Source organism: Notothenia rossii, assembly GCF_949606895.1.
Source record: "Notothenia rossii genome assembly, chromosome: 6".
Lineage (NCBI taxonomy): Eukaryota > Metazoa > Chordata > Actinopteri > Perciformes > Nototheniidae > Notothenia > Notothenia rossii.
In genome coordinates this window covers 65449280-65472423 of record NC_136909.1, presented here as the reverse complement: position 1 = coordinate 65472423, position 23144 = coordinate 65449280, and the positions used below count along the sequence as shown (strand labels likewise).

Sequence of the window (23144 nt, the reverse complement as noted above, 5' to 3'; positions counted from 1 at the left end):
CCTTTAGAGCCAGACTCAATGGTAAAATAACAGAAGATTAAATATACATTTGCTCCAAATAACACTGTTGATATTAATACTTTATGACAGTTTATGGCAGGTCAGAATTGGATTGTGTATTTACAGCAGTCAAAGTTGGCTTACCTACAGTAGAACCCCAGGCCCCAAACACTCAGGGGCACAACATAAACTGAAGAATCAATTCATTGAATAATACATCTAAATGAAAAATGAATGTGCAGCTATTTCATTGTCACAGAAGTCTAGGTGATTATGGGAAAAAATGAAAGTAAAAATCTAATTCGGAGATAATAGCCTTTAAAGATTAATGTACAAACATTTTGTGAGACGCAACCACCCAACACATGAATTACACTACTAACATAATACAATTTATAGATATCAACATGAAACCTCAAAAGTTGATTTATTGAAACATTTATATTTTGTATCACAAATTAAGATAAGATAAAATATACTTGTGACATAATCCCAAATTGGGAAATGTTTACATTGCAGCATCATGTAAAACAAAGTATTCCACATTATTAGAAATAAACAATTATACAATGTAAACATCTCAAAATAGAAGATAAAACAGTAGCCTATTAAAAAAGTGAAAATATAAAAGTTGACCATGAAAGTTGTCTGTAATGTCTAAAAATGCAGATTAAGGCATTATCTAATCCTAAATACTATCAATGTATTAGAAATCAACAGAAACAAACAAACAAAGTACATTCATATGCTGGATGTTTCCTTTCCACTAGTCTGAAAGAAGACATGTTATGAAAGCAAAATACCCTCTTAAAATTGGCCGGTGCAAAACAAAAGAACCCAATGTTTTTGTCTGTAGTGTTTCGCCTTAATCATTTTTCAAATAAAATGCCAAGCATTTTTTACCTCCAGGTTCTTGAATGTTAAAAGAAGTCTTGCATTCTTTAGTCTTCTTTGACAGTATATCTTGTGTATACTGCTGTTTGGAAAATACGAGCATTTGGAATTTATTACCTTGGGCTTTTGGCAGACATATACTATGTTATTCATAGACCAAACCATTTTTCAAGTAAGTGGCAGTATAATCAATATTGCAATCGATCACTTTGATCCCAAAGGGCAATATGCAATAATAGTCTCGAATGGGATTCATTAAAAACAAGATTTGATCAGACGTTTGGTTATTAATAAAAAAATAACGAGGAATTTTTTCTTACAAATATATGAATCACAGCCTCTTCGGCCAGTCGCTGACAATCAACCCCTTGATGTCTAACAATGACAAAAATGTACACTTTAAAAAGGGCCTTGAGGTTATATCTGCACTTCTACCTTTAAATTGTTTATCGTTTGATTGATTTAATCTAGTTTTAGCCAGGACCTTAATTATCCTTCCCATAGTTTGGTTGCATTTCAAAAGTGTTAAATAACATGTTGTGTACGGTGCCCACTTCTTCTCAATGGACAGCTGTAGTGTTAGTGGAAGGCACATTATTTATAAATGGTAACACAGTGACTACTTTCCCGAATAAAATGTATATATTTCCTTTGTTACCTTGGACACTATTTGTTTTTATGTAAGTATTTCGTTTTACTAAAGCTAAAATATAGTTACATGCTTTGTTGTTGTGTTGCAGACTCAAATCAAGCTAATTGATAGCTAACATAGCTTTATGCTAGTTAATAGCTAACGTTTGTTTCTGCCATTTCGTCACTACAAAGATTGAGCCTTACATTGATCCAGTATAACTTTGTGCTATTATTACAGTTTCATATTTGTGTATGTAACATAATTCAGGTTTGGCCTTGTATTTACACCATAGATTTACACCTATGATTTACACATGCTAGCTAGCCTGACTGTGTAGCCTTGACAAGGGTAGTAGGCTATACTATTAGCCTACCTTTTCATATTGTCACAAACCAATTGACACACAACAGCCTGGGCAGGTAGTAATTAAGAACAGGAGTGATATAAGGTATCTGTGTCTCTTGGTCTAGACACGACACTGTCTTATTAAACTGTCATCTGTAGTTTGCTGTTGGCTCAGTGCCATTGGGGTACTTAAACCTGATTCATTTACAAGTCACAGAATGTGGGAGGAAAGCGAGGTTGTGGGCCATGAAGGATTTTTGCTCCAAGACACCATTGTGGCTCATTTAGCCTTGAGAGAATCTGTTAATAATTTTAGGGAAATTTGTGTGCCTGTTTCCCAACATTTAATAGTCGTCATGTCATCCTAAGGTTCAAACAATCCTGTTGAAGTTCACCCACGCTCACTGAAGACCAAAGCAGCATCGTTCAGCAGATTCCCTGAAAAAAACACTGGACCTCGGGTAAGTAAGGATACAAGTACAAAAAATCTTTATTTTCATTGTTCTTTAGTTTTCCTTTTAACTCTCACTCTTATGAGAAAAATCCCATGAATATGTGTATTCAATAGAATGGAAACAAAAGCTTGAATTAACGATGTTTCACTTTCTATAATAAAAAGAAAAATCAGATCAGTGATCAATTAACCACTTCATCATCACAACACAAACACATATTAAGTATGAAAGAGTAGATTTAATAAGCACACCCTTTGGGTCTCAGAAAGCATAGGCAGGTGTTCAATTTGAGAAAATAATCATGATTCATTATTTTGTTTCTGAGTCTACAGTACTTCAATCATAATTACCTTGACATAAAATATTCAAGTTTAGGATATGCTTGCAGAGGCTGTAGTGGAGAGTTTAAAGTGTTTTCTTTTTAGTGTGTGGAGGCTTGATTGATGCATTTATGCAGTTTGAGACGTGGGAGGAGAGGGGTTAACACACTGCTGCTTGTCGATGCACAAACACATCAAATTGTTTGATTGATTAATTCATTTTTATTTAAAAGAGTATATCTTGGATTATGTCTTCATTTTGTCTTTCATTGTATATTCAAACCAGTGATTCTCAAGGGGTCTTGAAAAGTTTTCACATTCATTGATTTAAGATATAATACAAATATTCTAAACATTTTCTAAACAAATGCAACACATTTTTAAATTGAACATTCGTAAAAGTTAAAAGATTGTATTCTAATTGAACATTGAATCTCCAAATATGTTTTATACATAATATTTATATAATACATTTATATTGTGTTGTTCTTTCACATAACTCGGAGCATAGCTGCGGAGATGTAAAAAGGGACATACATCAGGGTTCCCCCAGTATATTTCTTTATCTTGTAATGGGTCCTTTGCTAGCAAAAAGTTTAGTTACTCTGATTTAGGTTATATCCTGATTTTGGTCTGATCGTCAGTATATCAATCACTTTGGTCCAGACAAAAATGTTGATGAATTGCCCTTAAATTTGATAATTATGGTTGAAATCATTTGCATAGGTATTGTCCACAGTAATAACTGTTACATGTCTAATATGTGTAATGTGTGTAAAGCGCTTTGAGTGCCTTGAAAAGCGCTCTAAATAAAAATGTAATGAATTATTATTATTATTTGATATTTATGGTTGCCTGACATTCCCCTTCTACTTTCTGTTTAGTGCTAATGTAGACTCTGTCTCTTGTTATCTGAATATATCTTGACCTTGATAGTTGTTTACAGTTACTGCAGGGATTTTAATTAAGGGTAATTTGTATGGAGTGGTGTAGAACTCACAGTCATTACAGACCAACAAGTGAGAGTTAATTTACAAGATCATTAGGCTGGTGAATAAGGCATGATATTGTTTATGACAAACTAATGCTATACTTGCATGAGAATTAAGTTGGAAATGACGTTTTATATACACAGCTTTTTAAACATCTTTATGTCAACAATTTTTTTTATTAGAGTTTTTTTCGATTGCTAACACACGTTTTTTTTTTAATTGCCCAGTTTCTCAGAACACTAAACACAATTCACAAAACCACAGACCCAAAGTGCAAAACACCTAATTTCTCCTGCTAAGTGAAGAACTGCACTCAAAACATAAACACTTACCAAATGCAAACTTTTGCACCATTTTTGTCTGGACCAAATATAACACACTTCATTCATAATACTATATTGTTTGACCACCCAACTACACACTGCTGAGCATAATCTAAAGCACTTTCATCTGTTAAGGGCTATGCTCTGTACATAGAGCTTTCTGCAGAGAAAGCTTGCTTGAGTATACAGAAATACAGTAAATGAAGAAATACAAATGAGTTGTGGAAAAAAATCACATTATATTCAAAAATAACATTGTGCAACATGCATCTCAGCACATAGTTACTATGCTTCGGAGCTCTCTAAGTGTGATGCATTGTTTGCCAAAACCCAGTTTGTAACTGCTGCTTCCTTTGCCTCATTAAAAATCCTTAGCCTCCCACCTGCACCTCTTTTTTTCTCCGTCGTTCAGAAAAACAACAAAGATATAGTGGTTGGTCAGTGTCTGTATTGCATGAAAGTAAGTTTAGCACAGTCAATTGTGCAGGATTTGTGTGCAGTTATAGTATGCAACATGTCAACAATTACAGTAATGAAGTAAATACGTTTCACACAACAGATATAAGCAGTGATATATCATGAATTATGCAAGGCTAAAAACTGGTAACTAACCTGTTTTCAAGTCTAAGTGTCCGGATTACAGAGGCAACAGTAAATCGACTTAGATTAGGTTGAACCCTCTGTCCAGCCTCTCTTATCGTCAAACCATGGTTGATAACATTTCATTTCATTACGTAAAGAGTACTCTTCCTCCTCCTCATCTCACTCTCAGCCCAGCTCTTCCTCTTCCTCTTGCTTCCATGTTGGCTTCCATTGTTGCTGTAAGAAAGTACTCACCTGTGGTGTTTTTATGGTGCTAACATCCTGATTGATGAGCCAACAATTATGCTATCAGGTGTTTGGTCAGGTGGAACGTGTTTCTTGATCATTGGTCCATGTGTGAGGCATTTTGAATATCAGTGTTTTAAACCAGCTAACACGTGACTTCATGTCAGATGCCTGTGTCTTACGTGGAGAAACGTGTGCAGTGGTTTGCAAAAAGTGCCATGTTGATTTAGAAATTGTGTGAAAAGCTGAAAACGGGTTTAGAGTTTTGGAGATTTGAGCCGATGTTTTGCTCTTTGAGTGTCAGTTAATATAATTGTGCTTTATGTATAATCTTTGTGTTTTAGCAATCGAGAAAAACTGTAAGATATAAAAAAGAAAGAAATAGATGGTAAAAAACGTAAAAATATTAACACAAATATTGACCATTATATCTTGCATCCTAATCTCGCTTGCTGCCTTAGTTCCTGAAGAAATATACACTGACAATATAATACAATTCTTCTTTTTTTAAGGATGTCTTCTCTAATGATATGAGACTGCGGACAGACATCTCAGCGGCAGTTCATCGATTCAGATACACTTCTGCAACACAGAGGTCTGCACACAGCAACCATTAATTTTCTCCTTTCAAAATTAGTAAAGATAAATGAAGCATACATCCCACATTATTCATTATGTATGGTGTCATTTTATCTTGAGGGTTATTAAGAGTGAGTAGGTTTGATTTTGTGATGTCATCAGGGAGCAATGTGTCCTCTTGTCGTGTTAATTGCTGCCCAATGAAATAATGCAGCAAGACTGTAGCCTTAGTTAAGCCTCCGGGAAGAATTGGCTCCCCACTTAATATGCTGTCTAATATACTTTGTGCAATGAAAATGACGGCTGTTTAAGTATTTAAATTAAAGCTAATAACTTTTGGGAATCAAACCACTCAATGACAGTCAAGGCCATCCATTGTGATATTTAACGGCTGGAATTTTCCGTTCTTTTTCAGGAGTTATGAGAAAGTTGGCTGGGATGCAAGGTTACCCCGGCGCTTGAAGGCACCAGAAACAACTCGGGAAAAAACAGCGGACCCAGTGAGTCAGCGTCCTTCATCGAGGCGATACAACAGTCGACCTCAGCTGTGACAGGTAAGCCATGGAAAACAAACTACGGTGGCCGAAACGTGCCTACGCACTACAACAGCCCAAAACTCTTACATTGGGAGAAACACGCTTCACTTTGAAAAATTATGCAAATATTAAAACCTCAAATGTGCCAAAACACATGCAAAAGAAGAAACATCTTCACTCTTCATACTTCACATACTTGACAACACCTGCGCAGCATTTAAAAAAGCAATCACCAACTTGATGAAACATATGCAGTGTTTACTAAAAGCGCAGCGTAAATGAAACGCTGCAAATACAAATCGCAGCAAAAAAACAGTAGCTCAAAACAGAAAATAGGGACACCAAAAAGTGGGGGGGGGGGAGTTATTTACTATCTAGAATAATTGTTAGTATTGACAGTATACAAAACAAACTGTTATAGTCTCTCAAAATGAAAACGAGTTTTCTTCTAATAAGTATAGTTATATATATATATATTTTTTTTTTGGGAAAGGTATCGTTAACAGTAGGGATGGGAATTTGAAAGCAAATGTATATTCGAATATTCGACCCCCAAAATGGTTAACCGAAATGTACATATCCTATAAAAAAAAAAAATGTTAAAAAATAAATAAATACATTTTGAAAAATAAATAAATACATGTTCGAATAAGTATAGAAACCAAGTCGAATTTGTCAAATGTTGCTCAGGGGTGAGGCGGGTGTGGAGGCGATTCACAATCAGGCCAGCTGTAGAGAAGACCCTCTCAGCTGGAATTTGGGCATAAGATGAGGTTTGAGTGTGCGTGATCTGTGTGTAGGGAGGGGCAGCAACCATATCATTAGCTAGAACTAGCTGGATCTGATGGATTTGGACATAAACACGAGTGAAGTATAACCGGACGCGAGAGAGAGAGATCAGCACCTGCAGCTCTGCCCGCTGTGAGGGACCGGTGAGCGGAGCAAAACACACCTTTAGACCCAACACATTTAGTTATGGCACTGTCGTGTGCATTGAATTATTCCATTTGATAATATGTAATCAACTTAGGCACCCCTCCCAAAAAAAATAATGTTAAGAATAAAAATATTCATAACTCATATTCGAATACCTGAATAATTTCGAATATTCTATTAATCGTTCCCATAACAGTTAACAGCGGTGCAGCATTTACCGACGTGAACATTGTCACATGTCTGCAGTATGTAAGTGTGTTGATGTCGTAAAGTGAACGTGTATATGGTTTAAAGAGCGGCGTCTCTTACTAAAGGTCCCTGATAACTTCTGCTAAAAGATCTCTCCTTGCTGTCTTATCCAAGTCTGTTGGAGCAGAGTGGAACAGGCAGCAGCTTCGATCCAGGAGTGATGCCAAGAAACCAATATCATTGTAAGTTTTTAACAAACAAAGACCCCTTCCAAGAGCAGTTACATAAAAGGGATAGTTTGAAGTGGGGTTGAATGAGGTAACATCCATAGTGAGTGTATTTTCTACAGTTTGTAGAAACTGTAGAAAGGAGTGCTGTGGATAGGTGGTTTTAGCCTCCCAAAAAGGGCCCAAATAATACGAGTTGTAGTGTACACTGCAATTATATATTTATCACCACTTTACCTTTCTGTCGTGGCACTTAGGCTGTTATCTATTGTCTCTTCAAAGCCGCCAGACTCCATTGACAAAAACAGTCATTTTACCTTGCAGAACACGGAGGTTGCTGGCCTGCCGCTGCCTCGATCAATGAAGGATAAGCGCTGACAATCTTCTAAATACAGAGAACACTTAAATAGACATTTTCTAGATGGGCCTTTTTGTTAAGGTAATACAATGACTATGGATAAGTAACTCAAACAACCTAACTTTTCCCTCAACTATCCTTTTAATAATGATCACCGGCTTTAAAGCAATACCCCTCCCTCCTTTATTCAGCTGCAGTGGATGTCCGAGGTCAGGTCAGATCCCTCTGTACACGTGAGTACATGTTTGAGAGCAAATGACTCACACACATGTTAGCATGAGTTCATGAATCCAATCCATCAGAGCTGACCTTGGTGATCTTATGTATGTGCAGCGGTACGATCGGCTCTGAGAACATGCATAATATCGACCACATGGACCAACACTTTCTCCCACTGACCCTGAAGAGGAGCATTGTGCCCCAGTATGTGCCTACAGCACGGTGAGACAGACTTTTATGACACACACACTCCTTCGCCGCGCATCTCAAGAGTGCTATTAATTCAGCATGAAATATGTTTTGCACTTGAAATGTTTTTTTATTGCACCCAGGGTGACTAAAGCAGATTCTGGAGCAGCCTCAGCCTTTGAAATTCCTCTCACGCGGTGATGTTCAGCCTCCTGTAACAGATCCTGATAAATAATGTGTGAACTTGTGATTTGTGCCAGCCGAACCACCATCCCTGGATATACAGGCTGGGCTGCGTATGCTAACTCTGCTGCTGAGGCTGCAGTCTCCGTCCCAGCTGTCTCAGGGCCTGCACGCTCCTCTGAGTGAGTCTTCACACTAACTTTTATGAGGCCACTTAGGCAGCAAAATAAGCCATTATCTGACAAGGACTCAAAGCAAGTGCTATTTTATTCATTACTAGAAATTATTGATCATTCTCATGATATTTTTATGGTTATTTCTTTCTGTTTTGTTGTATTCACTGAGATGTCTTTCTCCCACCACCAGTACATCTACTCAAGTACTGAACTTAAGTACAACTTAGAGGTAATTCTACTTTACCTAAGTATATTCAACTTTATACAAGATTCAAGGCTTTTATTGTCATTCGTACTACAGTGTAGTTATGTCGATGAAAATCTTAGGTCACAGGCTCCTACAAATAAAATAGAATAGAAATAGTGCAATAAGAGTCTATATACAAGTGATTGGAATATGATATATTAGATGAATAATTTCTAAGTAGCAGCCAGAAGAATGTTATGGATGTTGTTTCAAGAGTTCAGGGGCCTCATGTATAACGGCGTGCGTAGGATTGACGTGGGAAGGTTGCTTACGTAGTAGAAATCCGAAAAATAGGTCCATACATTTTCCGCCACTTTCCGATTCACCAAACATTGCGTACCGGAGAGGAAAGTGCGTATGGCACTTCCTACGCCGGTTTCCCTTTTATAAATCACAACCGACTCGAAATGCGGTGCAACTTTTGCGGGCTTCACGTAACGCCCATGTTTGCCTTAGTATAAATACTGTAGTCAAAGAAACGCCCTTTCATTCATTCATTTTTGACTGACTGCATGGAGAAGATGGCAGGAAATGACGACAGAACAGCTAAAAAAAACATCTCACACCGAGTCAGATTTTGGTTATTTTGGGGAGGTGGAGATAAATCATATTGTTTGGTGGATGCAGTTTGAACCAGAGTAGCAGCATGGAGGTCGGATCATCACCAAAATAAATAAATAAGTGGTCCGAAAAAGGTTAATGACAAAAAAAAATACACATAGCCTTCCTCAGGCAGTGTGTTTGTACCGGGGACAGGAGACCCCCCCTTGATGAGAAACTGTAAGAAATAATCGGGGAATCCCTCCGGAGTGGAGTCATGACGACTGGATCTGAATTATGTTTTTGTATTTGGTGGTTTGTGTCCCAGCTGTCGATCAGCTGTGCGCAGCGTCTCCACTGCAGCCTGTGCATCTCAACCCCCCCCTCCGCAGCAACTCTATATCCACCAGTTAAAGGAAATACAACTAATGTGTCGTGTTTTATTAGCTGTACAATTGACCACATATGGTGCTCTTAGTTTCCATACCTCCTGTGTTTTACGAGCGACTTATCAAATACGATTAAACGTGATAATATATAAAATCATGCTCGTATCTACAACCTATAGAAATGCAAAACGGCGTCAGTTTAGACGTAATTCTATCCTCCTGCTTACCACATCATTTATGAGAAAACATTTCATAACATTAACACAACATATTCGAGGTGGTTTTAAATAACATATCCGTATTTATTTATTTCTCCAAGTTATGTTTTTGTGTGCACTGAGGAGTCTCAAACAGGCGTTTGTTTAATCATTTTAAGATTGGCTTTAATCAATGTTTGAAAATGAATTCTTCATATATGATAAATGAGAGGTAACATTTTATTTATGGTATTATTTCCACATATTTCTCTCCATTCCTCCTTCTGCCAACGGTGTCACACTTTCTTGTCTCTCCCGTTTTTGTGCTTAGTGCGTACGCATGGGTTAGAGTTTGCGTGGAGGACCGCACGTTTTCCCGTCAAGTTAGTATTTTATAAATCGCAAACATTGCGTAGAAACTGGCGTACGCCATTTTTTGAGCGTATATCCCTTTATAAATGAGGCCCCAGGTGTTTAATAGTCTTATTGCCTGTGGGATGAAGCTGTCCCTGAGTCTGGTGGTTTTAGTCCGGATGCTGCGGTAACGCCTGCCAGACGGCAGCAGACTGAACAGTTTGTGGCTGGGGTGATGGGGGTCTTTGATAATCCTGAGGGCTTTCTTCCTGAGATCCTCTATGGATGGCAGCTCCACTTTTTACTCGACTACATTGAGGAAGGCAATAGTGTACTTTTTATTTACTCCACTGCAATTATTTGAAAAACGTTAGTTACTTTATAGGTTCAGATTATTTACGAATACAAAATGCAAAGCCACTCATAAATAAACATATTGACATATTATTATAGGTAAGATATAAGATATCCAGCAAGAGTATACAGTATAAAGTAATTTAATCAAGCACCTTTATTAGCTTTAATTAACAAATTTTTGTATTTTAATATATGTGATTCTGAAAAAGGTACTTTTGCTTTTGAAACATTAAGTATATTTTCATGCAAATACTTTTTTACTTGTATTTAAGTAAGATTTTAAATGCAGGACTTTTACTTGAGTATTCTTTAAATTTGATATGGCCACTTTTAGTCCATTTTTTATATTTTTTATATTAATACTGCCAACCACTTTATTTTTGCATTGGTGTAAATTATAGCTCACCACTGTCCACTGGAGGGCGCTCTAATGCTCTCCACTGATACCATGCCTCCAGTTATATTCTGGCTGCAGCACACAGATGTGCTCATTCAGTACTTTACTGCTGTTAATTGGAAATGAAATACAGCTCAGAGTTATCATCGTTGATATCAAGACATCAGAGGGTTAGAAAATGTAGGACAATTTGTTTTCACAGCTTTATTTTTCTTATTCAAAGTACTATATAATGCTTTTTTAGAAGAAAGAATTTTCTTACATTTCATTTCAGGAGTAGAACTTTCTTGAGATGTATTATCATTACCCAAAAAGCAGCTTAAGTAGGGCCGCAAGTAGAGATTATTTTCATTAATGAATAAACAAATAGTTGTTGTTAGCACTCTAAAATGTTAGACAATAGTAAAACATGACGGTCTGTGTTTTTAAAAGCACAACATGACGCCCTAATTGTCTTGTTTTGTCCAAAAAACAATGGATAAAGATATTGAATTTAATGTCAGGAAGGATTTATAAAAAACACAAGATATTTACATTTAAGAAGCTGGAATCAGAAACATCTGATTTATATTTTGAGTTTTTATTTAAAATGACAGATTAATGGATTATCAAAAAAGTTAGCAGGTAATTTAATATTTGAATGTTATCAATATATATTTTCAGTACTAACCTAAAGCATTAATTGGTTGTTTAACAAATCACTAAGAAATCAAGAAAATAACATGTATGCTTGTTAATAGACATCTTTTAAGAGAAATAAAGCAGGATCAAATCGCACTAGATTGATTGGTAAACGGGCTAGCACGATGACTTTTATGTAACTATTATTATAATATTTGTTTTTTCTTATTAAGTATTTGAGCTTTTCTTCTTTATATGTATTTGACTGGCATTTCTTTAGGCTTTTGCATCAGCTAAATGTGTATGGTATTGTATTGGATGAGTGGGCCGGTGAGATACAAGTTAATGGTCAGTTTGTAAAGACTACAGTAATTGGAAATGTTCAGCCAGAGATGAAAAAACAATGGATGTCGTTCCTGAAGACAGACAGGAGGGAAATTGGAAGTCTTGGAAAACTGGGGAGAAAATGACAAGAGGGTTAATTTGAGGGCAAAATAACATTATTGCATAGAGGCGATTTTAAAGCAGATAATGCCATCAAGAGCAACGGAGAATATTTAATTGAAGGAAATGTAACATATTAACAGCAATAACGTCAGTGTACATGAACCAAGTGGAAGCTTTTAGCACTCAAACCTCCCTCCGCTCTGGGAGTGTTGCCTGTCTGTTAAGGAGGTGCAACCTGTTTCCTAGTCGGGCCCCAGTTGCGGGAACTTTACCGGCTTTTGGAGCAGGCATCTCCAGATGGCTGGATCCAGAGCAGCTCGTGGTAATCGTGGTTTTTCACAACCTAGATCCATTTTCCTGGTGCTGAGATCTGTTTCCTCTACTGATTAGGCTGGCCTCCCATATTTTTTCCCCAAAACAGAAAAAAAAACAAGCACTTGGATTGATTAACTGTCTGTTGCAACGGTCAGACGTCCTCAGGATCTCTGCTTGTCAAAGCTCACTCTTACACAAGTGCCTGGTGTTTTTTTAAGTATCAGTGTGTAGCAGCCTTTGGTGTTTACTTGCTCTAAATAAATGAGGATTTTCTGACTCAAAATTGTGATATTTTCACAGGACAATCACTGACTTGGGGAGTCCTTCTTTTGGCCACGCAGCCCCCCTGTCACGAATGGTGACCGCCACGACCCCCTGCAACCCCTTCCTGAGACCTGCACTTCCTGTCACACACAAGCAGCCGGGGAGGCTTTAGACAAAGGCGATGAGAAAGTTTTGAAGGTGTCTGCTTCCATTTTATGCCATCCAATCTGTTTGTATGAATACGTCTATAATGATGTGATGTCAGTGACTGATTCGGAGAGAGTTGGAGAATAATGAGATGCCCCATTATCATAATTTCCCTGATTTAGATGAGTGGTTTTCTAACTCTGGGTAGTGAGCTCTCGCATTGTCCTCTTAAACATTCGCTCTCTCACTGACTCACTTGCCTGCTCACTGCGTGTGTGTGTGTGTGTGTGTGTGTGTGTGTGTGTGTGTGTGTGTGTGTGTGTGTGTGTGTGTGTGTGTGTGTGTGTGTGTGTGTGTGTGTGTGTGTGTGTGTGTGTGTGTGTGTGTGTGTGTGTGTGTGTGTGTGTGTGTGTGTGTGTGTGTGTGTGTGTGTGTGTGTGTGTGTGTGTGTGTGTGTGTGTGTGTGTGTGTGTTTATATCGAGAAGGGCAGAGAAAGGTTTCACACACAGAACATATTTAGGGAAGTAAGGATTTGATGCACGAGTGAGATAATTAACAGTATAAAAACCAGGTATAAGAGATGCATTATGAGTCATATTGTTTTATTAACTTTAGATCATTTGCTAAAGAAGTACACATTAAATGCATTCTGTAGTATAAGCTGCACACATCATTTAGAGGCTTTTGCTTCTCTCGATGTGACTGCAATGCAAATGGACATTATTATGAAGTGCCTGCCAGCTATAGCTCTATGTCTGTGGTTTGCCGCTTCGCGCTTAGACAGGAAATAGGGAAGAGCTGGTTTTCCTGTCTCTCTTTATCTATATGTTGTTTGATTTACATTTCACGAGGATTTCTACTTGAGCACGCTGCTGATATAGATTAAAGGTTCTGTGATCACTGATGCATCACAAGTCCCATCCACATTGCAACTACATTATTGTCATTACGTTTAAAAAAACATACAGATTTAGGGCTAGAACCAATTTTTCAATTCAATGGCCGTTTCTCAATCGCAAGTAAAACTGCTGCAGAGCAACTATTTCAAGTATACTACGTCATCGAGTGGTGCCGAAGGACTGTTTAAATGCATGTGAAATGCCCTGCATTCTGCGCCACTCTATGACGTAGTATACTTGAAATAGTTGCTCTGCAGCATGTGTACTCGCGATTGAGGAACGGCCAATGATTTGCTGGATTCATCCATAAATGGTATATACGTTAGAAAAAGGGGAAAAAACATCCATCCCAGTTACTCAAAGTCCTAGGTCATTTCTTGTTTTTGTCAAAAACTCAATTTAATATTATATAATCCATAGAAAAGCAGGAAAAATCCACGTTTGAACGGCTAAAAAATACAATTATCTGCCATTTTTACATTGAATTACTTTAACAAATAGTGAAATCAAAAAAAGGTGCATGCAGAATATTCTACCAAACACTTTGTCGACTGAATTGAAGCAGCAAAAGCGGAGATATACCAAGTTTTGATCTAGTTTCCTTTTTTAAAACAGTAGACAGCACCCTTCAGATCTCCAGGAGACCTAGAGTAGTGTTTGGTCAAGTTGCATTAATAATGTTATCATTACTCATTACGCATTGACAATGCATTCAATTATTTTACTTAGTTACTCAAAGGCACGATTAACGACCTTTATGAATTCGATTTGATCAAAGATGGCTTAAAAGATTTTGAATCCTCTACGCTTCATGTCTAGTGCCATGTGTAGGAGGTGAAAAAAACATTACCAAAACATTATTTGAGCAAGTCTGCCTTTACGTTTTAGTAATAGCAGTCCTGTCCTCACAGTGAGGACACAGCCTTTACACGTCCAAAACTCTGAGCGAACAGATGACTCCAAAGGCTAATTGGCAATTTTGCCAAGCCAGCGTAGAATTCTAATTTTAATAAAGTCACTTTTAAGTTACCAGGATTCCCATTTCACCTTTTTTAGATGCCTCCCAACACCTCCACTAACTCGAGTTTACATGGACTTGTCCTTCTCTCCTCAGACAACTGAGAGCAAGCTGATATCCGTCTCCATCAAACTCCTGGTAAGACAGTACAGTCCTAAACTTAAAGAACAGCAGCATCACTGGGTTTAGTAACTGTAATGTAATGACTGAATTCCATTTGCAGTTGTATTAACACAATATACTCTTCCTGCCCCACATTGGTCACCATTTATTTGAACACATTGTCTCATTAATGATCAGTGTAATAAATAATACTGACTTACAAAGTAGGTTTGTTAAGATCTGTTCCTTAACAATGCACTATATTTAGAGGTGCTCTCCTGGTGATTGATGTCCAGTAGCCACCAATTAATGTGCTGGACATTCTCCTCTTAAAGCCTACATTTAGGAAGCCGGCCTTCAATATGATCCCCCACTATTTAAATAGAGGAATTAGCCTTGAGGACGTTTGGAGATATTTTTGACAGTTTGACAGTATAGTTTGACATTTTGGAAAATACCCTTATTTGCTTTTTTGCCGAGTTAAATGAGAAGATTGACAGCGCTCACACACAGGGAAACTGGAAACAGGGAAACAGCTAAAGCAGCTCTGTCAAAAGGTTGAAAAATGTACCTTTCGGCACCTCAAATAAATAAAAAATACACATTTTGACATCTCCGGCTAGCTCTTATCCCAAGACATGGAAATAACATCAATATTTTCCTCCAACTCTCAGCAAAAGAAAACTCATTTCCAAAATGGTTTCTTTAAAATGTTGTATTGTACCTGCGTTTTAATGTTTAGTGTTGTGTTGAAACCATTACAAACTGCATAAACCTCCTTATAGCAACTCTGTTTTCTAAACGCGCCCCCCTCCCCCACCTTCAGATTTCCAGCCTGTGGTCTGAATCTCATCACCGACTCCTTTTGAAAACAGGCTCACAAACATCATGATTGATTCAGCCCCTATCCTCCAGGATCTCTCAATGCCTGCCTGGGCTGCAGATTAATTTCCTCTCCCTCATCTTAATTTTTACTCATCGCTGCTCCATAAAAAGGCTAAATGTCAAGCATGCCTGACTCCTTCTAGTGACACGTCTATTCCAGCAGATAATTACCATAAGGAAATAGATGCTTTAGTGTGCAAAGGGGGAATTTAATTTACTCTGACATCCTCACAGCATAATGCATTCCTAAAGAAAGAGAGTATTTCAGTTTGCAATTGACTTTATAGATAAATTGGACTATTTAATGTGATTATCAGTCTTGAACGCCTTTGACTTATTAAGGTGTTGAAACCAATTAAGGGTTACATGCTGCTCGTGCTTCCAAATGTGAAACCGTGAATACTGCTTAAAGATCCATGAAATAAGAAGCAGCCGGAGCCTATTGTTCCGTAGTCGACCGGATACATCGCCTGATGATGTTTTTTGAGTCTTGCCAGGTAATGATATTAATTACAGCAACAGAGCTGGCTTCAGGTTGTGGATTAACCCGGGGGAGCTCAGGGTTATGTTTGATTTGCCGCCACGGATTACAGCAAGTAGTAAAACCTTAAAGGCTGCAGAATGAAGTCACCTTGAAAAAGCCCTCTGCACAAATCTGCTTCAATTTGAAGGTACATTTGCATAAAAATATTTTTAGAGCCAGTCTTTTGTTTTGTAAAAAGGGCCAAATATTGTATAACACAATTCCCACAGCGCCAGCCTCTAAAGACACATGGGCAACCTGCACTGACCAAACTGAAACGTTGAGTTTAATGTTAGGTCAACAGATTATGTTCAACTTAATATTATTGCTTTCGACTAACCCAATACAGTTGTGTGACATCTGTTGTCATAATGAAATTAATTAATTAACTCAACGTTTCAGTTTTTTCAGTGTGTCATCGAGACACAGTATTTAACAACAGAATGAAGTTTCAGATTCAAGATTCAAGACTTCTATTGTCATTCGTACATAGCTACAGTTATGTCGATGGAAATCTTAGGTCTAGGGAATATTAGAAGGTTAGACCTCTACATGTGAGAATACATTGAGGTGATGAATGTGGCATCATGCGACTGTATGGACTGTGGTTACATTTCCCTAAATGACTGTTTAACTGTAATGAAATGTATTTTTTATACTAAGTATACATAAAAAGATTGTTTTTACATTAAGTTGCTCCTCTGTTTTAGGCACTGGTTGCTTAATGAATTAACAGCTTCATCCCTTTGTATCCATCAAGCCACTTAGACGCCTTAAACAGACAGTTCTAACACGTTAAGTTATCATTAAGTTATATTATCCTACACAAAAAGACAGTATACGTTTCCTATTCTTTTATTTGAGTTCTGACTCTTTTATTTTGATTTGAATGACTTGTAAAGGCCTGTTTTTTTTTGTTGAATATTTGAAAAGTGTATTATTTATTTTTGATTAAACGCGAGTCTCACGATATCAACACATCATCGGGAGCCAAACAAGTGATCAAAACTGTAACTAAAATCAAATAAATGAAAGATGACGCTTTAGAACTGTCTTTTTAAGACATCTAAATGGTTTGTTGAAATCAAAGGAAGGAAGCTGCGACAAATACAAATGAACACATGTTTTGTAGCAGTCGGACATTAGGATTAGGATCAGCAACTCAGCCAGCGGTGAGTATTGATCCCACCTCATTTGTAACTTCTCTAAAACATTCACTGAATCATTGTCCTGACACTGTTTTGCCTCTCAGAGCTACAGTGAGAGAAGCTGCTGTGTCACTGGGAAGAAGTGGTATCTCTGAGGCATGGAGCAGCACGGTCACAGTTGGACACCTCTGCGTTCACTGATAGCACTGAGTCACATTTCAGACCCAGCATTCCCTCTGTGTGTGGCCTCAGGAGCTGCTCATCCTGCAACGTTTCCACACCTGCAGCTTCAGACCTAGAGAGAGAGGAAGACGTCGGCAGTGAGGCTTTGAGGAAGTCAGCGAGTGTTGCTGCAATGCGCAACGTGGCCGTGAAGACAGAGCAGGGCCACAGTGCTCCTGCCCAAAGTTCCTCCTTTTGCAACCAACTGCCTGAATGCTGTGTTTCTTAGGAGATAAGGGCAGCCTCCCACAAAAGGTGACTCAGCAATCAAGCACACACAGCCTCTCCTGAGATAAGGGGGCTCCGAGGGGTCTGGGGAGAGTGGGAGACCTGGAAAATAACAGTCACAAGCAGAGGAAACAGAAGTACGAATATGACTTATCCTTGTAACTTAATCAGGAGTGAATGTCAGTTCTTGAAGGAAAAAGCTCTACTTTAAATAAGCTTTGAGAACATCAGTAATTACATAACCATGTATTCAAATGAGATGATAATGACAGGACATGTCTGAAAATGAGAGGTGAGTTATTTTAGCCAATCCACAGGAGTGACTCATTATTTATTTAGAATTTCCATAAATATTAATCCACAATTTATATTTTCACCACTCCGTGGCTTTAACTTCACGACTACGCGAAAGATTGACACTTGGCAATTATGTTAGCATTATAAGAAAATGTAAAAGTAGTTATTTGGCATCTAAAAAGGCCTGCCCTTACATGGTATGTTCAAAATATCCGCATGGATGGAGGGAGATAAAGTGTTGCAGTTATGTGCTGCAGATGGTAAGCGTGTGACGCTTTACTCATTACATTCAATTTTGTGCATCTCAAAGATTCAGATATTTTAATTCAGTAAAAGTAGGAATGCCACAGTGTATTAATACTCTTACTCTCTGAAGTAAAATGCTTTCAAAATTGTATTATGTAAAATAATTAAATGTGGCAGTAAAGTAGGAGCTTTAAAAAAACAACTCTATAAATGTCCAGGTAGCTTGACAATTAAAAAATATATCATTAAATATGATCTGAACCTATAATAATAATAATAATAATAATAATAATAATATGATACAATTTTGCTGATTATATTTTGTTATAATAATTAGAACCTGAGTCTTCAAAGTAAATCGTTATCAAATACATGTAGTTGAGTAAAGTACAATATTTTCCTTGAATTGTAGGGACATGTGGAGCAGGAAATGGAAGTAGTACTTAAGTAAACTACTTTAAAATGACACTTGAGTAAATCCACTTAGTCACCTCTGCAGTCAAGGAGTTTGGAATGCATATTATTATAATCACATTGATGAACGCATCTGAAACTGAGAAATCTCTTCTGGGTTCGGACTCAAAGAGCAAGTGCAGAGTGTTGGTTTGTAAACTCCTGCACACAATACCAGAGAGAAACCACATTTCAGTGACTGTAACGCTGCCTGATGCTCTCCTGCAGGACCAGGACAGAAACACAGTGAGGATGCACTGTTTGAGAAAGAAACAATGAAGAAACAATGTGCTCAATTCTGATATAATCCAGATTCGGGACAACCTGTTTTGTGATGAGGCAGGACAGAAGCTTTGACACTGAGGAGGGGAATAACTGGAAAGAAAGTCAAACAGGGGAATCATTAAAGAGAGAAATAAAACTCATTAAATGGGAAAGAAAACACTTGTGTTCATTTCATGGACTGCTTCAGCGTGCCAGAACAGGTGACAGAAGGGGAGCTGTCCAATATGCAAGTAAGGACCCCCCCACCACCCCCTTCTTTGGTGAGAATGAAATAAATAAACAATGAATGGTCCACTCTCTTCGCGCGCCTCATCCCATCTCATGCATGGCTGCCAGTAATGGTCTACTGGGTGTCAGCTTGTATTGGCACGGCACAAAGCAAGTGCCAAGGGCTCGGAGGATTGACTCCCCGCTGCAGACTCGGCCTGTGGATAAAAGCGAGCAAAATGCCCCAGCAGAGCTCACAGACATAGTCATGTTGGGCTGGAACGAGGAAGTGCAATGGAGAGGGGAGGGACTCCGGGCGCAGCTCCATGGGGCCGCGGCGCTGCGACCTTCTGCACATGGAGCCGGGGAGAGTTGGAAGAACTTCATACTGCAAACTCAAGGAATAGCAGGTAAAGTGACTTCCACCGCGCCTTTTAGCCCCAGAATAATCTCTAAAAGATAGCTCGACAGTTCCAAATTGGGCTTGTTTATTCTCAAGAGTTTTAGGAGACATTTTGCACCTGGCTGGAAAAGACTCCTTTAGTTTCGGTGCAGGTGCGCCGGAGCATAATCCCGTTCGGTGCGCGTAAAACATTCAGGATATGTAACGGATTGGTAAATTAAAGTACTTTAAAATTGAATAAAGAAAGATACATTCACTTTTCCGCGTTTTATGTGACAAAGTAGCCAGTTTTTTTTAAGGAAGTAGTGGAATGTTCCTCATTTTTCCTGTGTGTTTTTCTTTAGGGAACATATGGATACATTATTTCACAATCACTTAGATGTATATGATTATACGAATCTATTTTCTAACATTTCCATTTGACTATAAATACATTTGTTTATCATTTAAACCTGTTTTTAGTTTTTGACACTCCTGTTGTAGCACCTGTTGCAACAGATGCGCGCGCCAAGTAAACTTCAGACGGTCTATTTTTCGAAAAACATATTATCATAACAACTAATCTCAAAAAACAAGTTTTAAATAAATCGCAACTTTTGTCTGGGGCTAGAAACCAAACCGTCTGTGGAAATATTTTAGCGTCTCTTAAACAGGAAATCAATACCCACAGACTAACGCTTGTGTTTCCTTAAGGTAATAATCGAGAAATCTTTAATGTTCTCATACCGTTTAGCTTTGCATTCACCTGTTCGAACCACAGTCTCAGTTGTTGTGTGAAGGCAGGATAAAGACACATATGTAGGCAGGACTGATGAAACTTTTCACACTGAGGAAGAAAGTAGTTCATCAACGCCCAGACAGAAAAACTCCAACATTCACTCTGTGGAGGAAATAAAGTGTCTGCATATTTCTCTTACATGTTGCAAAACCTAAAGTTCCTGATTAAGCTAAATATATTTATCAAATAAAAAATTGTTGTAACTTTTCATAATCCTTTATCGTTATTGACGATGGTGCTGCAATGAGTCAATAAGTTGCCATTCATTTCTCCCAATCTTCTTTGTATTTAATATGCTTTTTATTTATTTATACATTTTTGCAAATATGACTGCATTTGCCATTTGCTTCTTAAGTACAATTTATAATTTTTCTAAGTTTTCTTTAATCTAAGGAAGTTAATAATAATATGTAAATTCCCTCAAGTGACACTTCAAATCCAATATTTAAGAAAAACAAAAAACTTACCAAATGTAGTAAAAGAAAGTTAGATTTTAAATGTTATGTTCAAAACTCGGAAAAGGAACCCCAATTCCTGCACAAATAGGACATTTTCATATCTTTATATCTCAGTTGGAAAGCTGCAAATCTGTCTGCACATACATCATCTTTCTTGTCAGTAAAACAGAAGTAAAAGAGGGAGAGGGGGGGGGGGGCGGGGGGTTAAAGGCAGGCAGACAGTTATTAAAATGATTGTACTGTCTGAATAGGAGAGTAGTGAAGTGTGTCAGATGCAAATGAAGGAAACTTCTCTTCAGCGCACCTTTGCTCTCCCCTCACCCCTCGATAGGCTCCCCAGAACACATCCGCTAACACTATCTACCCACTAACACCCATACATTTCATGAATTACTGATGAGAATCTCCATGTGCATATGAACAAAGGTGATCGTGCACCACATTGCTCGGCACTGTAGGATCATCTCTAATCCTAAGAGCTGATAAGGAAGCGCCCACAGCTTCATTACTTCTCGTAAAACCCACAGGAGTGAAAATGATTAATTCAGATATTTTCATTAATTGTCACTTAGTATGTTTACGTGCAAAGTGGAAACTATGAGTAGGAACTATACGATAATTATGAATGATAATGTTTGGGAATGTAATCGGTGGGAAGTCAGCATTAAAAAAATTATATTGTATTACATACTGATGTATTTAAATGCTGTAACATGTTTTATTGCCGTCTAAATTGTTATTGTCAGCAACATGTTAAAAAAAGATGTTAACCTAAACCGACTTGGCCTTTTATCCAACTTTAATTTGAGGTTTAAGTGTTAATTTTTTTAAATTTAAAGTAACAGAGTTGATAAATTATACCTTATATTGGATAATTATAAAAAAAAAAATAAACTCATGATTTTTAATAACATTAAACTTAATTTAATTAAACTTAAACACTCAAGAAATGTATATTTGTTAATTAATTCTCCTTACATTAAATATTTTCTCCTTATTGATTTATTTTTGTATCTTTTCTTGAGCGTTGACTCATATTTACCGTTAAAATGAAATGTGTGTTATGTATGCTCATTTAAACACACACACTGGCGTCTGAGCGTCCTCCCGGGTATCCAGACTTTGGCTGGTGTGGTCCTCAGTATCTGTTAACGGTTTCTCATCTCCACCCTGCTCCCTGGTGCCGCTTTTGCACCTCACTTTGAGCAGACGCCTCTAACCCCACCCCACCCCCACCACACACACAAACACACACAACACACACACACACACACACACACACACACACACACACACACACACACACACACACACACACACACACACACACACACACACACACACACACACACACGTACACTTACAAACACACTGGAGGAAGACCGAGAATTCTGTCAACCCACAAGCCTCTTCCTGTCTCTCCTCACTTGACATATACTCAGACCAAAACTTTTCCAGTCCCCCCGCGCTATGTGTCAGAAGTATTTTCTTTGACTTCCATTTCACCCGTTAAAAGATTCCACCTGCCCCCAGTTTACACACACACACACACACACACACACACACACACACACACACACACACACACACACACACACCCACACCCACACACACACACACACACACACACACACACACACACCCACACCCACACCCACACCCACACACACACACACACACACACACACACACACACACACATCAGAAAGTATGTTTTTGTAATAAGAATTAAAACTGTGGAAAATTAAGTAACACTATTTAAATAACAACTGAAGTCAATATGGGAGAAGTTTTTAAAAAGTTTTTGCCAACATGTCTGTAACACTTAACATGTAAATACAACTGCATATAAATAGCATCAGAGAGTAGCTGCTTCCTGAATATTCTACGTGCACCTTACTTTCCACATGCCTACGCAAGTTGGTTGTGGCTGAATGTAGGAACTCTCTTTTTTGTTTCTGCCCCCCGCCCCCTCGAAGCCAACACATCCGTGTTTCCCCTCGTACCATCTGCCCAGTAAAAAAGGGCACATGAGAATATACCCCCCTCCGCCGCCCCCGACCTCCAAACTCCAGATGCTGAAGAAGGCCGCTGCAGAGCCTCAGAGTAACACGCGACACCCCTGTGCTGAACAGCTCTTCTGCACCAGTGACCTTTGCCCTCCTTCCCTCACACTTGCTTCCTGGGCGTCTTCAGAGCTCCTGACTTGACTCCGCAGAATATTGCGTGTTGCGACAGAGCGGCTTCCCACTATTTGTTCCAAATGTGTGGAGCCATCTGTCAGTAAAACAGGAAGGCCTAGGTTCCCCTTCTCCCTTGGGCTTATTTCGCTA

General features: G+C 38.2%; 1 protein-coding gene across 19 annotated transcripts in view; it reads left to right on the top strand.

Annotated features, from left to right (window-relative positions):
• Positions 1-1423: 1423 nt before the first annotated feature.
• Positions 1424-23144, top strand: part of ikzf1 (IKAROS family zinc finger 1 (Ikaros)) — a 35607-nt gene continuing 13886 nt past the window's right edge. For 2 of the 19 annotated variants that reach the window (XM_079688668.1, XM_079688657.1), the window contains exon 1: positions 17723-19582. In XM_079688668.1, coding sequence (XP_079544794.1) covers positions 19252-19582 — 331 coding nt within the window. In that variant the 5' untranslated portion in view covers positions 17723-19251. The other 17 variants (XM_079688663.1, XM_079688660.1, XM_079688666.1 and 14 more) reach the window with 17 other exon arrangements.